The following is a 12,655-nucleotide window of genomic DNA, read 5'->3' on the forward strand; positions in this document are numbered from 1 at the left end:
CCCGGGGGCTGCCCTGCTGCCGGCAGGAGGACGCGTGCTCATCCCTCAGCTCGCGGGAGGCACGCAGGGAGCAGGAGGTGGCGCAGGGCTGCGGGAGGCGTCCTGGCAAAGCCACCACCGAGGATCCAGCTACGATTTACGTGGCCTCACACCCACAGCTCCCTTGGCAGGGGCTGTGGGAGGCGGCATGCTACCAGCCTCGCTCACCGACACACAAAGCTCAGCAGGAGACCGCGTCAGCCCAGTCTTTTATCCACATCTCTCCCAAGTCGTGCGGTGACCCTGGCTGTCCCAGCAACAACAGCCTCTCCCCGGGCCACCAAACTCCCCCAACCGACCTCGAAGCTGGTAGGATTTAAGTAACCCTGAGTTCAAGTGCTCCGCTCCCCGTCCCACGGTGCCAAACACGCAGCAGCCACTCTTCGGCCGAGCCCCCTTCCACGGGGCAGCGGCGCAGCCCCTGCTGCTGGACCTCCTCCGCTTGGTCTCGGGCCGGTCTCGCCCCCACAGCGTGCGTCTGCCAGCCCCGTCCTCGTCCTCGGGGACGCAGGGGGGGTGCGGAGAGCCCCGCGGTGCTGCGACGCCAGCTGCCCGCCGCGTGCCGCCCTCACGGGCCACTGCACCTCTCTGCCTGCAGAAACACTGCCCCTTCCCGTCCGCAGCCCTCGCGTTACGGATTGTCCTGGGTGGACGGCTTGCAGGGGACGGTCCCCGGCTCCTGGCTGTGGTTGGGCAAGCCGGCAGCAGGAGGGCTGGCCGTGGCGTGGACCTTCTGGTGGTGGTTCAGAGACTGCCGGTGGCGGAAGCTCTTGCTGCAGCCGTTGCACTGGAAGGGTCGCTGCTGGGTGTGCCGGCGCTGGTGCTCCTCCAGCGACGCTTGCAGGGGGAAGCTCTCGGCGCACTCGATGCAGCGGTACAGCCGCTCCCCGGCCGCGCTGGCCCGCGCGGGCCGGCCCGCCCAGCCCGCCCGCAGCTGCACCCCGTGGATGCGCTGGTGCTTCTGGAGGTGGTGCTTCTGGATGAAGCCCTTGCCGCAGGCAGGGCAGCAGTAGGGCCGCTCCCCGGTGTGGATGCGGTAGTGCTTGTTGAGGTTGGACTTCTCGTTGAAGCTCTTGCCGCAGGCAGGGCACTGGAAGGGGCGCTCGCCCGTGTGCAGGCGCTGGTGCCGCAGCAGCGCGGCGTGGTGGGCCAGGCTCTTCCCGCAGGCCGTGCAGATGAAGGAGCCGTTGTTCTTCCGCGCGTGGCTCTGCTGCCGCGCCAGGAGGTTGCGCTTCAGCCGCACGCTCTTCCAGCCCAGGGGCAGCGCGTGGGGCTCATCCCCAGCGGCACACGGGCCGTGCTCCTCGGCGCCGGGCTGTGCCGAGGCAGCCTCCGCGGCAGTGTCCTCTCCCAGCGGCATCCCCTGGGGCAGGGTGAACGGCTGGTCGGTCCCCCGCGCCGTGCCCGTGTTCTGCTGGGAAAGGCAAGGCCGGGGCAGGGCGAGCTTCCACTGGGACAACCACGGGCTTGAATTCAGGCTGGGCGGCCCCATGCTTGCAGAGCTCCCCTAAGCCCTCTCCAGCTCCCTTCTGTTCGTCCAAGCTGGTGTGGCTCTCCCAGGGCACTGGCAGCTCCTGGCTCAGGGGAACCTCCTCTTCCAGCCTCATCGAGGGTGCCTGCGGCAGGGCCAGGCTTTCTGATCCTTCCTCCTGCGGCTGCTGCTCTTCTGTCTTGATCACGATCTTCTCACCTGCTGAGAGACAGCAATTATTCACTCCCAGCCAAGGAAAGCTCTCCCGTGCCTCTAGCCCCAGCGCAGGAGCAGGAGCTGAGCTTCCCCTGCAGCACGTTGGTGAGACGAACCAGCAAACTAGAGAGGGAGCAGGAGGGTTTTACTGTGAGCAAAGGGGGAGAAGAACAAGAGGTGGAAGGATGCTGGCATCTGCTGGGAGTTATCTGGTCACCTTGGGGGACATTCAATGGACTGACAATGCAATATTCATAAAGAAGCCAGAAGAGTGGAAAACACGAGGGCAAAGTCGTGGCTGCGCAGTCCTCTGTCCTGGAAGGAACTTGGTCAGGAATGGCAGAGTTTAGTTGGGTAAATCTGGGGAAAAGGACCAAAGCTACCTTCCAGGAGCAGGACCGAGCTTGTCTGCAGGCAAGCAGGCGCAGCGCCACGCTCACACTAAGCCCTGCCCAGGCTTTTTCCACTCTCCTGGTATGCGGGCTGTTCTGGGCTTAGACATTTGGCGTGGCTCCTTTCGGATTTCTTTCCCCCTGTGGCACTGCTTTTCCTCCTCAGCCCTTAATTTCCATTCCCTCGCCCAGCCAAGCTGTGTGCAACCCTTCACCATCCCCAGGCCCTCGCTGTGGTGGTGTTAACGCCATCGCTGCTACGTGGCTGCCGTAACTCACCGACGTGCCCTGACACCGCTCCCTTCTCCAGCAGCCCATGGGTCCTGGTCCCCAAATCCTCCCCGTCCTCGGCCGGCAACAGCAGAGAGGGTTTGGAGCTGGCGTCCCCGGGCCCTAGGGGAGGAAGCGGCTGTGCGAACGGCTGATGCTGGGCGCTGGCACCACAGCCCCTGGGCAAAAGGCTGCTCCTGCACAGCCGGGGCGTCCTGGGCTGCCAGAACAGTGGTTTGGTTTTCCCAGGACAGTCAGAGCAAGCTGGTGTCAGCCAAACTGGACAACCGATTTTAGCTACCTCAGCAAGAAGTACGCATCGGGCACTCGTCCTTTATAATAACTCATTATTTTCAGCCAAAAACAATTCGTGCTACAACTTAGGGCTGCCCGCAACAAATTCCTCCAGCGTACTGCATGTACAGCCATGTCCTGGGGCACACCTGTACTGGAGAGCAGGACGCAGGACACGGCAGGAGCAGCGCCACGTGCTGCCCGGGGGGGCTCTGCTCCCTGCCCTGCAGGCGCGGTGCCCGCTCCTCCTGCACGGCTCCTGCCCGCGGGGCTGTCTGGGGGCCACATCCTGGCAGTGCTGAGAGCCCTCACGGATGGCACCGTGGGGCTCTGTGTCAGCAAGGCGTGACATCTCCTGGGTGCTGAGAACTGCCAGAGGCTGAGCGTGCAGCACAATCGCCACCCACAGCCAAACCCTAACGGTGTCAGGGCACCACCGCTCGCTACCTGTTCTCCAAACATCCAGACAACAGAAGTCAACACACAGCTTGAAGCAAGATTCCGCCTAGAAGACGACAGATAAAGCACATGACACGTGCACAGGGACTGATCCTTACCAAGAGAGACCACAGCCTCGTAGCTCCCCTTCACCGCCATCCTGTACAGCTCCTGCTGACGGCTGTCCAAGCCGCCCCACTCCTGCTCTGGCAAACAGGCGGCGTCATCCTCACCCGCCGTGGGGACCTGAAACGGCAGGAGGCACCCGCTTAGCACCTCCCTGCCTTGTCTGCCCCCACAAGGCGCCCCCGTGTGCTGTGGGCTGGCACAGTGCGGGTGCAGAGCTCCCGCGGAAGGTGCTGTGTCCCAGCCTGAGCTCAGGGAACAATTGCAAAGCAGCAGAATGATGCTTCCCCTGCTCAGCCGCCTCTCCCCTAACAGCCAGGAGGTTTGCATCCCAGGAGTTGGACTCGATGATCCTTATGGGTCCCTTCCAACTCGGGATATTCTATGATTCTACGATCTCCTTCCCTGGATCCACACCGGCAGCCTGCGGCAGTCCCCGTCGCACCGGAGCAAAACACATGGGAAGGAGCCGTCCACCTGGCAGGCAACCCGTGGGGCCCGACAGGGCTGAAAACACCGGGGTGCACCTGTGCTGTGCTCCCCCTTTTCACCGCGGATGGGGAGGAGCAGGAAGGGCTCGGGGCTGAGCACCAGAGGAGCCCCATCCCTGCCATCCTGCCCCGATGCCCACGAGAGCTCCGCACCCGCGCCGTTGCCTTGGGCACATCCCCGTTCCATGGGGCTTGTCCCCATTCCCCAGGGGCTTGTCCCCGTTACCTGGGGCACGTCCCCCGTTCCCCAGGGCTTGTTCCCGTTCCCCAGGGGCTTGTCCCCGTTCCCCGGGGGCTTGTCCCCGTTACCTGGGGCACGTCCCTCGTTCCCTGGGGCTTGTCCCTGTTCCCCAGGGCTTGTCCCCGTTACCTGGGGCTTGTCCCCATTACCTGGGGCACGTCCCTCGTTCCCCGGGGGCTTGTCCCTGTTACCTGGGGCTTGTCCCCTGTTCCCCGGGGGCTTGTCCCCGTTACCTGGGGCTTGTCTCCGTTCCCCGGGGGCTTGTTCCCGTTACCTGGGGCACGTCCCTTGTTCCCCGGGGGCTTGTCCCTGTTACCTGGGGCTTGTCCCCTGTTCCCTGGGGCTTGTCCCTGTTACCTGGGGCACGTCCCTCGTTCCCCGGGGGCTTGTCCCTGTTACCTGGGGCTTGTCCCCTGTTCCCCGGGGGCTTGTCCCCGTTCCCCGGGGCTTGTCCCTGTTACCTGGGGCACGTCCCCCGTTCCCCGGGGCTTGTCCCTGTTACCTGGGGCACGTCCCTTGTTCCCCGGGGGCTTGTCCCTGTTACCTGGGGCTTGTCCCCTGTTCCCTGGGGCTTGTCCCTGTTACCTGGGGCACGTCCCTCGTTCCCCGGGGGCTTGTCCCTGTTACCTGGGGCTTGTCCCCTGTTCCCCGGGGGCTTGTCCCCGTTCCCCGGGGCTTGTCCCTGTTACCTGGGGCACGTCCCCCGTTCCCCGGGGCTTGTCCCTGTTACCTGGGGCACGTCCCTTGTTCCCCGGGGGCTTGTCCCTGTTACCTGGGGCTTGTCCCCTGTTCCCTGGGGCTTGTCCCTGTTACCTGGGGCACGTCCCTCGTTCCCCGGGGGCTTGTCCCTGTTACCTGGGGCTTGTCCCCTGTTCCCCGGGGGCTTGTCCCCGTTCCCCGGGGCTTGTCCCTGTTACCTGGGGCACGTCCCCCGTTCCCCGGGGCTTGTCCCTGTTACCTGGGGCACGTCCCTTGTTCCCCGGGGGCTTGTCCCTGTTACCTGGGGCTTGTCCCCTGTTCCCCGGGGCTTGTCCCCGTTACCTGGGGCACGTCCCCCGTTCCCCGGGGCTTGTCCCCGTTCCCCAGGGGCTTGTCCCCGTTCCCCGGGGCTTGTCCCCATTACCTGGGGCACGTCCCCGCCGGGACCCAGTCCGGGCCGGGGTGCCCAGCAGCCGCGGTGCCGCAGCTGGCGCTCGACGTGCTCGAGGCGCCGCGTGCTCTCCTGCACGAGGGCGGCCAGCGCGGCCCACTTGCGCTCCAGCTGCCCCCCGAAGTCCAGCACCGCCTTCTCCAGCTCCGAGAGCTTCTTCTCGGCCGTCTCCGCTCGCCCTTCCAGGCTCAGCAGCCGCAGGGCCTGCGACTCCACCTTCCGCTCCACCGCCTGCACCGCCGCCACCACCGTCCACAGCGAGATCTCGGCCACCGGCGGCTGCTTGTCCCCGTCGATGGGCACCGGCACCGGCACCGGGACGGGCACGGGGGGCTGCGGCGGGAGCGGCTGCCAGGGCTCGGGCCCCCACTCGGGCTCCTGTTGGCGGGGAGAGGACGGGGGTGAGGGGCCCGGTGGGCAGGGCACGGGGGGGGTCCGGGGGGGGGGTCCGGGGCCGGGCAGCACCGTGGGGACCCTCCCGTCCCTCTCCCCGCAACGGCGGGGCCCGGCCCGGGCCTGCCCCCACCGCACCGGGCTGCGGCGGGCACCGAGGCGCGGCCGGGGCCGGTCCCCGCCGCCCGGCGGAGGAACGGACCTGAGGGGGGGGTGTGGGGAGGGGGGGAGGAGGGAGCCGCCGCCGCCGCCCGGTGCCCCCGTACCTGAGCCGGGCCCCACCGGGCCATGGCCGCCCCGCGCCGCCGCCGCCGCCGCCGCACCACGGCGCCGCCTGGCGGCCCCCGCCCGCCGCACGGCCCCGCACCGCCCCCGGGCCCGGCCCGGCTCCGGCTCCCCTCAGAGACCCCCGGTAACGGGACCCCCCCGGGGCCGGGACCCCCGTCCCCCCCTTCCCACAGCCCCCCGGTTCCAGCCCCCTCATCCCCAGCTGCTCCCGTCCTGGAGCCTCCCTGCCCTGGGCCCCCCAACCCAGCTCCCCCAGTCTCAGTCCCCCCCAGTCCCAGTTCCCCCCCAGTCACCAGACCCCACACACACAGCCCAGGGACCCCCCAGTCCCAGACCACCCTGGGCCCAGAACTCCCCCCACATTCCTGGAGCCCCTCCACATATTTCAAAGTCCCCCCTGGTCCCAGCCCCTCCACGCCCCTAGCCCCCCCAGTCCCTGATCCCTCCCCAGACCCTCAGACCCTGATCCCTCATACCTCCCAGCCCCTAATCCCTCCCTGTACCCCCCCAGACCCTGATCCTTCTCCAAACCCCCAGACCCTGATCCCCCCCCAGACCCAAGGCCAAGCACAGCCCGGCCGCGGCCGTTCCTTCGCCCCCCCAGCACGCCAACCAGCACACACCACAGGGACGAGCAGCTCCTGCTCTTTATTCCAGCCCCGCCGCTGCCCCACGCCGTGGTGGGTGAGTGGGCCACGGCCCACAGGATAAAGGCACACAGGGAAAGTCACGACGGCGACCCCACTGTCACCGCGGGAGCCCCATCCGCACATTTCATCCGCCAGAACCCAACCTCGCCGCTCCCCACGCCTGCTCCCACCCCCTGCCAGCCCCGGCTCTGGTGCTCACCCTGCACAGGGATTGCTCCCAGCTGCTTTCACACTTTTCCCCCAAATTATTTTCCCATTAGCATCCTATCCAGCTCTTTGGCTCCATAACATCCTCTTACTCTCCCCGGCGACTTCCAGAAGGGGAGGAAAGACCCCACAGCAGCTTCTATCAGTGCTTGCAGCCCCCCTGGCTGCCCGTCAGTGCCGGGACCTGACCCTGGCCTGGCAGCAACCGCGGGGATGCTGCAGTCCCATGGGTGCTCAGCTGGAGGCTGATAGCAGCACGACAGAGCCACGTTCAGCTGTCGGGAGCACACCTTTCCGACAGCCATCTATCCACACCTCCAACCAGAGGAAGAGTCCTTCACCCGCACCAGGTCCTCACCCATGGCAGAGGCTCCTCCAGCAAAAAGAGCCGGCGGGCGCAGACACGCTGGGCAGGGCAGGGTGAGCTCCAGCCAGGCTGCCCAGGACTCGTGGCTAAGGAGGGGGAGAGAGGGGACAACAGCAGCCCTCTGTCCCTGAGAAATGACCCCCGTCCTCTCACGGAATCATAGAACAACCCGAGTTGGAAGGGACCCACAAGGATCATCAAGTCCAACTCTGACCCTTCTCTCCGGCTACATTGCCTACTTCACACACCCGCACTTAAACAGGTGCCACTGACAGAGGCAGTTTGTCCCTGCACTCGTACGGGCTCTCCCTCCTGGAGTGGGTCTTCTGGTGCCCGGACAGGTGGTCGTGCCGCTTGAAGGCTTTCTGGCACTCGCCACACCAGTACGGCCGCTCGGCCTGGCGGTGGCGGAGCAGCTCAGAGGCCCAGACAAAGCTCCTGTTGCAGCAGGCGCAGAGGGTGAAGTGATGCAGGTCGGCGTGCATCCTCTGGTGCAGCATCAGGAAGTTCTGGCTGGAGAAGTTCTCCATGCATTCACTACACGTATACATAATTTTCTGAGGCGGCAGCGGGTACCGGTTGGGGCTGGGCTTCTCCCACTGCGCCGCGGCGCCGCTCCTCTGGGCGCGGGGCTGGGCGGCCGGGCAGGGCGGCAGGCTGGCGCACTCCTTGGCGTCGGAGGGGGGGCAGAACCCCGTGGCCGCCCGGATCCGCAGGTGGCGCCTGATTTTCTTCTTGGACATGAAGGCCTGGTTGCAGTCGATGCAGACGTACGGCACCCAGTTGCTGTGGCTCCTCTGGTGGATGATGAGGTTGATTTTGAGCAGGAAGTTCTTCCCGCACACGACGCACCTGTAGAATTTCTCCCGAGAGGAGCCGCGCTGGCAGGTCGTGGTCCTGCCCATGCAGGCGCTCTCCACCGGCTTTCCCGGCAAGGTGACCGGGCGGCTGGGATCCGCGCACACCGCTGCTTGGCAGAGGCCTGGGATCTGCTCCCTGCCCAGCTCTCTGGGCACGTCTGCCACCAGACCCCGGCCACCGTTCCCCTCATCTTTCAGGTCCTCCTTCTGCAGCCCTTCCAGCGGCCGTTGAGGCACCGCCAGCTCCTCCGCTGGAACCTCCTCCTGCGGGACCTCTGTTGGGATCCCCACATCAGCACCTGCTGGAAACGTTTACAGAAGCTGAGCATCACCCTTCCGCTCGGTTCTGAGGACAGGGCACAAAGACGCAGGGGCTTTCCCCGTGCCTGCCCACCCGGGAGCTGCTACGAACAGCAGCACCACTCCCCCCTTCACACCGGGACCGCGGTGTGGGTACAGGCAGGGCACGGGTACAGCCAGCCACCGGAGACACCCCTGGGCGGCCTGGCACGACAAACACCACTGAGGATGGGGGAGCCTAACAGATATGTCAGGGACTCGCCCTTCAGCGCAAACCAAGCACGTGGGCTGGTTCACACCTGGCAGCAGGATTTACTGTCAGAGCCCCTTCTTGGCCATCAGCACCCGGTAAAATCCTGTCCCGAAAGCCCCCCAAGAGCCCCGTGCAAAGCCCCCGCGTGCTGTGCTCCTTGAGACCGCAGCCCCGGCCGGGAGTGGGGGCAGGGGGGGGCCTCTGCCCAGTACCTGCTGCAGGGGGGGGAGATGGAGGCGGCCTCAGGTTCACCACTTCACGGCAGCACCTGGAGACAGGGCAGGGCGGAGAGGGGCCCGGTCCGCTGAGCTCCGCTGGGGTGCCGACGGCTCCCTGAAGGACGCGTGCTGCAAGGGCAGAAGCGGGGATTAGGACACGGGCTGGGACACGGGCAGGGCCCGGGGTCCCTCGCACGGTGGTCTGGCCAGGCACTCACGTGTGCTGCAGTCCGGGGCGGCCGCTGGGCTCCTGCTGCCCTCCAGGTCCCTGCAGCTCCCCTCACGGGACTCCTCCGCCTGCAGAGCTCCACCGCTCACGGAGCCAGGACAGCCGGGCTCTGGGGGCAGAAGGGAACTTGGTGTCACCAGCAGCTGCTGGGGTCCAAAGGAGCCAGCACAGGGGCTGGGGGTCCCCCTCAGGGCACCCGAGGCTCTGCAGCACGCGCATTATCACAGCAGCCGCGGTACCAGGGGAGGGTTCCGGGCCCCAGCACGATCCCCGTGTCACCTCCCAGCACAGACTGGCCACGGCCACCACAGGAGCTGCCTCAGTCCCCTGCAGGGACCACCGCCGTCCTGGTAAGCGGACAGGAGCCAGGATCCTGGCACGGAAGGAGCCCACCTCGTGTCACCCACCTGCGGCTGGCTCTGGGGGCACCACCGCTCCCTCCAGGTCCGTCTCCGCTGGCACACATGGCTCTTCTTCCTTTTCAATCCGAGATAAGAGTTCAGGCTTGGCTAGGTCACAGTCTGTTCGAGGGCAAAACAGGTATCAGGGGCAAGGCGCCTTTGGGCGCACCACAGCCTTTTGCATGCACAGACTCCAGTCCCTGCCCAGCAAAAGCTCATCTCCAAGCAAAGCAGCACCAGTGTTGCACATGGCGAGTTAGGGATGCACAGGAACCAGCAGGGAGATCTAAGGGGGTATGGAAGCACCCTCTGGGTTATCTGGCACCCCCCCAGTAACAGCCACAACAAAATTCATCCCCGCTCCACCTGGGGATGCCACCGCAACCTTCCGTTCTCCCAGAACCCCCCTACAAATCGGAAAACACCCTGAAGCACAGCAGAAGAATCATGCATCCCTTGGTGAACGCCTGTCAGCCCACACAGCAGCGACACGTCCTGCCCGTGCCCGCTCCGAGCCACCACGTGCCCGCACCGACGCTCACCGCTGGGCGAGGGCGGAGGACGGGCTCGTGCTGCCGCCAGGAGACGGGCACCACATCCGTGACCCACGGTGGGACCGGGCTTGTGCCTCGCATCGTGTTTTGGCCCAGGCTCCGCAGGCTGCACTTAGAGCAGAGCCCGCGGGACGGTGAGAGGCGGCCTCGGCACCCGCTGCGGGGAAATCCAGCCCCTGCTCAGCGCGGGACAGAATTAACGAGGGGCACGAGGGTCAGGCCGGGCTGCGTGGGGTGCCACCGTGCAACAGGCAGGGTGCAAAGCACGTCACATCCATGCACATGCCCCGAGGGGAACGACGACTGCTTTGGGGCGCTGATTTACACCGACAGGGGCAGGCGGCTTGCTGCAGGCCGCCAGGCAGCGCCTTCATTTCGGGCCACCTCCGTGCCACCACGGGCTCCCAGTGCCGTGCGGCTTCTGCAGCGGGTTTCTGGAAGGCTCACCACAGCAGGACAGACAGACAGCACGTCCACCATGCCGGCGGGAAACCCTACGGGGACGTCGGCAGGCACGGAGTGGGAATTGCTGTGACAGCTCAGGGAGGCCAGCGTACCTGCTCTCCACGAGGAGAAGACACCGAGCCACTTACTACCCCTTCCTGTGTCCCCCAACTTCTGCTCGCTGCCAGAGGGGACAAGAGATCGAGCAGATCGTTTTGGGGGGCCGGAGATCCCAGCGAAAGGCAAAGGAAAGCAACCCTGAGTGAGCAGCCGGGGCAGCAGCAGCGGCGGCTGCAGACCGGCGGGACCGGACGCCTACACAGGGACACCAGCATCTCGTAGCTGCTCTGCATCACGCTCCGGTACAGCTCCTTCTGCCCGTCATCCAGGAGGGCCCACTCCTGCGTGCTGAACTGCACCGACACGTCCTCGAAGGTCACAGGCACCTGCGGGCACAGTGGCCCCGTAAGATTGAACCCCCAGCCCCTCAAACACCCGCTCAGCCCCCAAAGCGACCCCCCGGCTGACCCGCAGCCAGACGAAGACCCCATAAGCAGCCCCCAAGCTGATTCCCAGTCCCACAGACACCGCCTCGGGCTCCCAGCAGCCCCACAACTGAACCCCACACTGACCCCCGGCTCCACAAACACCCTCCTCAGGCCAGAATCAGACCCAAAAGCAGCAACCAGCCCCCCAAACGAGCCCCAGACCAATCCCTGGACCCTCAAACACCCTCTCCCTACCCAAATCGCCTCATAAGCGACCTCCAGGCTGACCCCCGGCCCCACAAACACCCCCCCAGCACACAAAGCATCCACAAAGCAACCCGCATCCCCACAAAGACCTATAAGCAGCCCCGATGCTCACCCCATCCCCACAAAGACCCCATAAGCAGCCCCCAGGCTGCCCCCCATCCCCACAGAGACCCCAAATCACAACCCCGGCTCCCCCCATCCCCACAAAGACCCCATAAGCAGCCCCCCGGCTTCCCCCCATTCCACGAAGACCCCAAATCACCCCCCAGCTCACCCCTATCCCCACAAAGACCCCATAACCAGCCCCAGGCTGCCCCCCATCCCCACAAAGACCCCATAACCAGCCCATGGCTCCCCCCCATTCCCACAAAGACCCCATAACTGGCCCCAGGCTCCCCCCCCATTCCCACAAAGACCCCATAACCAGCCCTTGGCTCCCCCCCATCCGCACAAAGACCCCAAAAGCAGCTCTCTGGCTCACCCCCATCCCCACAAAGAGCCCAAAAGCAGACCCCAGCCTCCCCCCCACCCCCACAAAGACCCCGAATCATTCCCGCGGCTCTCCCCCATCCCCACAAAGACCCCATAACCAGCCCCCAGCCTCCCTCCCATCCCCACAAAGACCCCATAACCAGCCCCTGGCTCACCCCCATCCCCACAAAGACCCCATAACCAGCCCCCAGCCTCACTCCCATCCGCACAAAGACCCCATATGCATCCCCGTAGCTCTCCCCCATCCCAACAAAGACCCCCAGAGCAGCCTCCAGCCTGCCCCCCACCCCCACAAAGACCCCATAACCACCCCCCCCAGCCTCCCCCCCGACCCCGCAGAGACACCCCCCCCCCCACGCCGGGCCATACCGAGGGCAGCCGCAGCCCCCAGGCTCCCCCATCCCTCAGCGCCGCCTCGGCCCGCTCCAGCCGCCGCTCCAGGGCCTCGATGCGGGCGTGCAGCTCCGCCATGACCCCCGGGAACGGGACGGAACGGGACGGGACGGGACGGCCCCGGGGGGCGGCCCCCGCCACCTCCCCCGGCCCGGCCCCGGCCCCGGCCCCCGCCGGGCGCACTCCCACAGCGGCCCCCGCCGGACGGGCGGCGCCGAGCACCGGCCCCGGGAGGGGATTTGAGGGGTGGGGGCGGCCCCGGGGGGGGGGGGGGGGGTCTCACGGGGTTTTTTGGGGGGAAAAACGGCAAATTTGGGGGGATATTATCCCACCTCCGCGGGGGCCAGCGGGAGGGCTGAGGGACCAGGAGCCCCCCGTTCGGGGGGCTCCTGGTCCCTCAGCCCTCCCGCTGGCCCCCCAGCTGCCCCCCCCTTTTATTTCTCCCGGTGATTGACAGCTGTCAGTCACCCCGCTGCCTCTCCGTGAGGCCGCCGGCCGGCAGGGGACGCTGTGGCGAACGGCGACATCCCCGGGGGGGCGGCGGGGGGCCAGGTGCGGCGGAGGCTCCGGGAACGGTGCAGGTAGGGCCCGGTCCCGGTCCCGGTCCCGGTGTCACGGTGAGGGGGGCTAAGCCCGGTCCCGGTGTCCCCCGACGGGGAGGGAGAAGCGGTCCCGGGTGTCCGGCCCCGGTGTCCCCCTCACGGGGAGACACTCCCGGTGTCC

The 12,655-nt window shown here is 66.7% G+C and overlaps 2 protein-coding genes across 5 annotated transcripts; both read right to left on the minus strand.

The window, feature by feature from the left end:
* Nucleotides 1–230: 230 nt before the first annotated feature.
* On the minus strand, nt 231–5,830 carry LOC118251762 (zinc finger protein 282-like). Of its 3 annotated transcripts, XM_035554319.2 has the most exons (5): nt 5,788–5,822; nt 5,102–5,506; nt 3,240–3,366; nt 2,398–2,511; nt 231–1,732 (listed from the first exon to the last, which is right to left on the minus strand). In XM_035554319.2, the coding sequence occupies exons 1-5, from the start codon at nt 5,809–5,811 to the stop codon at nt 1,314–1,316; spliced, it is 1,089 nt and encodes a 362-aa protein (XP_035410212.2). In that variant the 5' UTR covers nt 5,812–5,822; the 3' UTR covers nt 231–1,313. The 3 variants fall into 3 exon arrangements, with proteins under 3 accessions (XP_035410212.2, XP_050564476.1, XP_050564477.1); XM_050708519.1 differs by lacking the exon at nt 2,398–2,511 and having other exon boundaries at nt 238–1,732; nt 5,788–5,830; XM_050708520.1 differs by lacking the exon at nt 2,398–2,511 and having other exon boundaries at nt 239–1,729; nt 5,788–5,819.
* Nucleotides 5,831–6,438: 608 nt separating this feature from the next.
* LOC118251874 (zinc finger protein 300-like) lies at nt 6,439–12,035 on the minus strand. Of its 2 annotated transcripts, none has more exons than XM_035554525.2 (6): nt 11,909–12,035; nt 10,612–10,738; nt 9,301–9,414; nt 8,883–9,002; nt 8,659–8,793; nt 6,439–8,192 (listed from the first exon to the last, which is right to left on the minus strand). In XM_035554525.2, exons 1-6 carry the CDS (start codon nt 12,008–12,010, stop codon nt 7,288–7,290), a joined length of 1,503 nt encoding a protein of 500 aa, XP_035410418.1. In that variant the 5' UTR covers nt 12,011–12,035; the 3' UTR covers nt 6,439–7,287. The 2 variants fall into 2 exon arrangements, with proteins under 2 accessions (XP_035410418.1, XP_035410417.1); XM_035554524.2 differs by having other exon boundaries at nt 6,439–8,195.
* Between the last annotated feature and the right edge of the window lie 620 nt (nt 12,036–12,655).

Source organism: Cygnus atratus, chromosome 2 (genome assembly GCF_013377495.2).
Source record: "Cygnus atratus isolate AKBS03 ecotype Queensland, Australia chromosome 2, CAtr_DNAZoo_HiC_assembly, whole genome shotgun sequence".
Taxonomy (NCBI): Eukaryota; Metazoa; Chordata; class Aves; order Anseriformes; family Anatidae; genus Cygnus; species Cygnus atratus.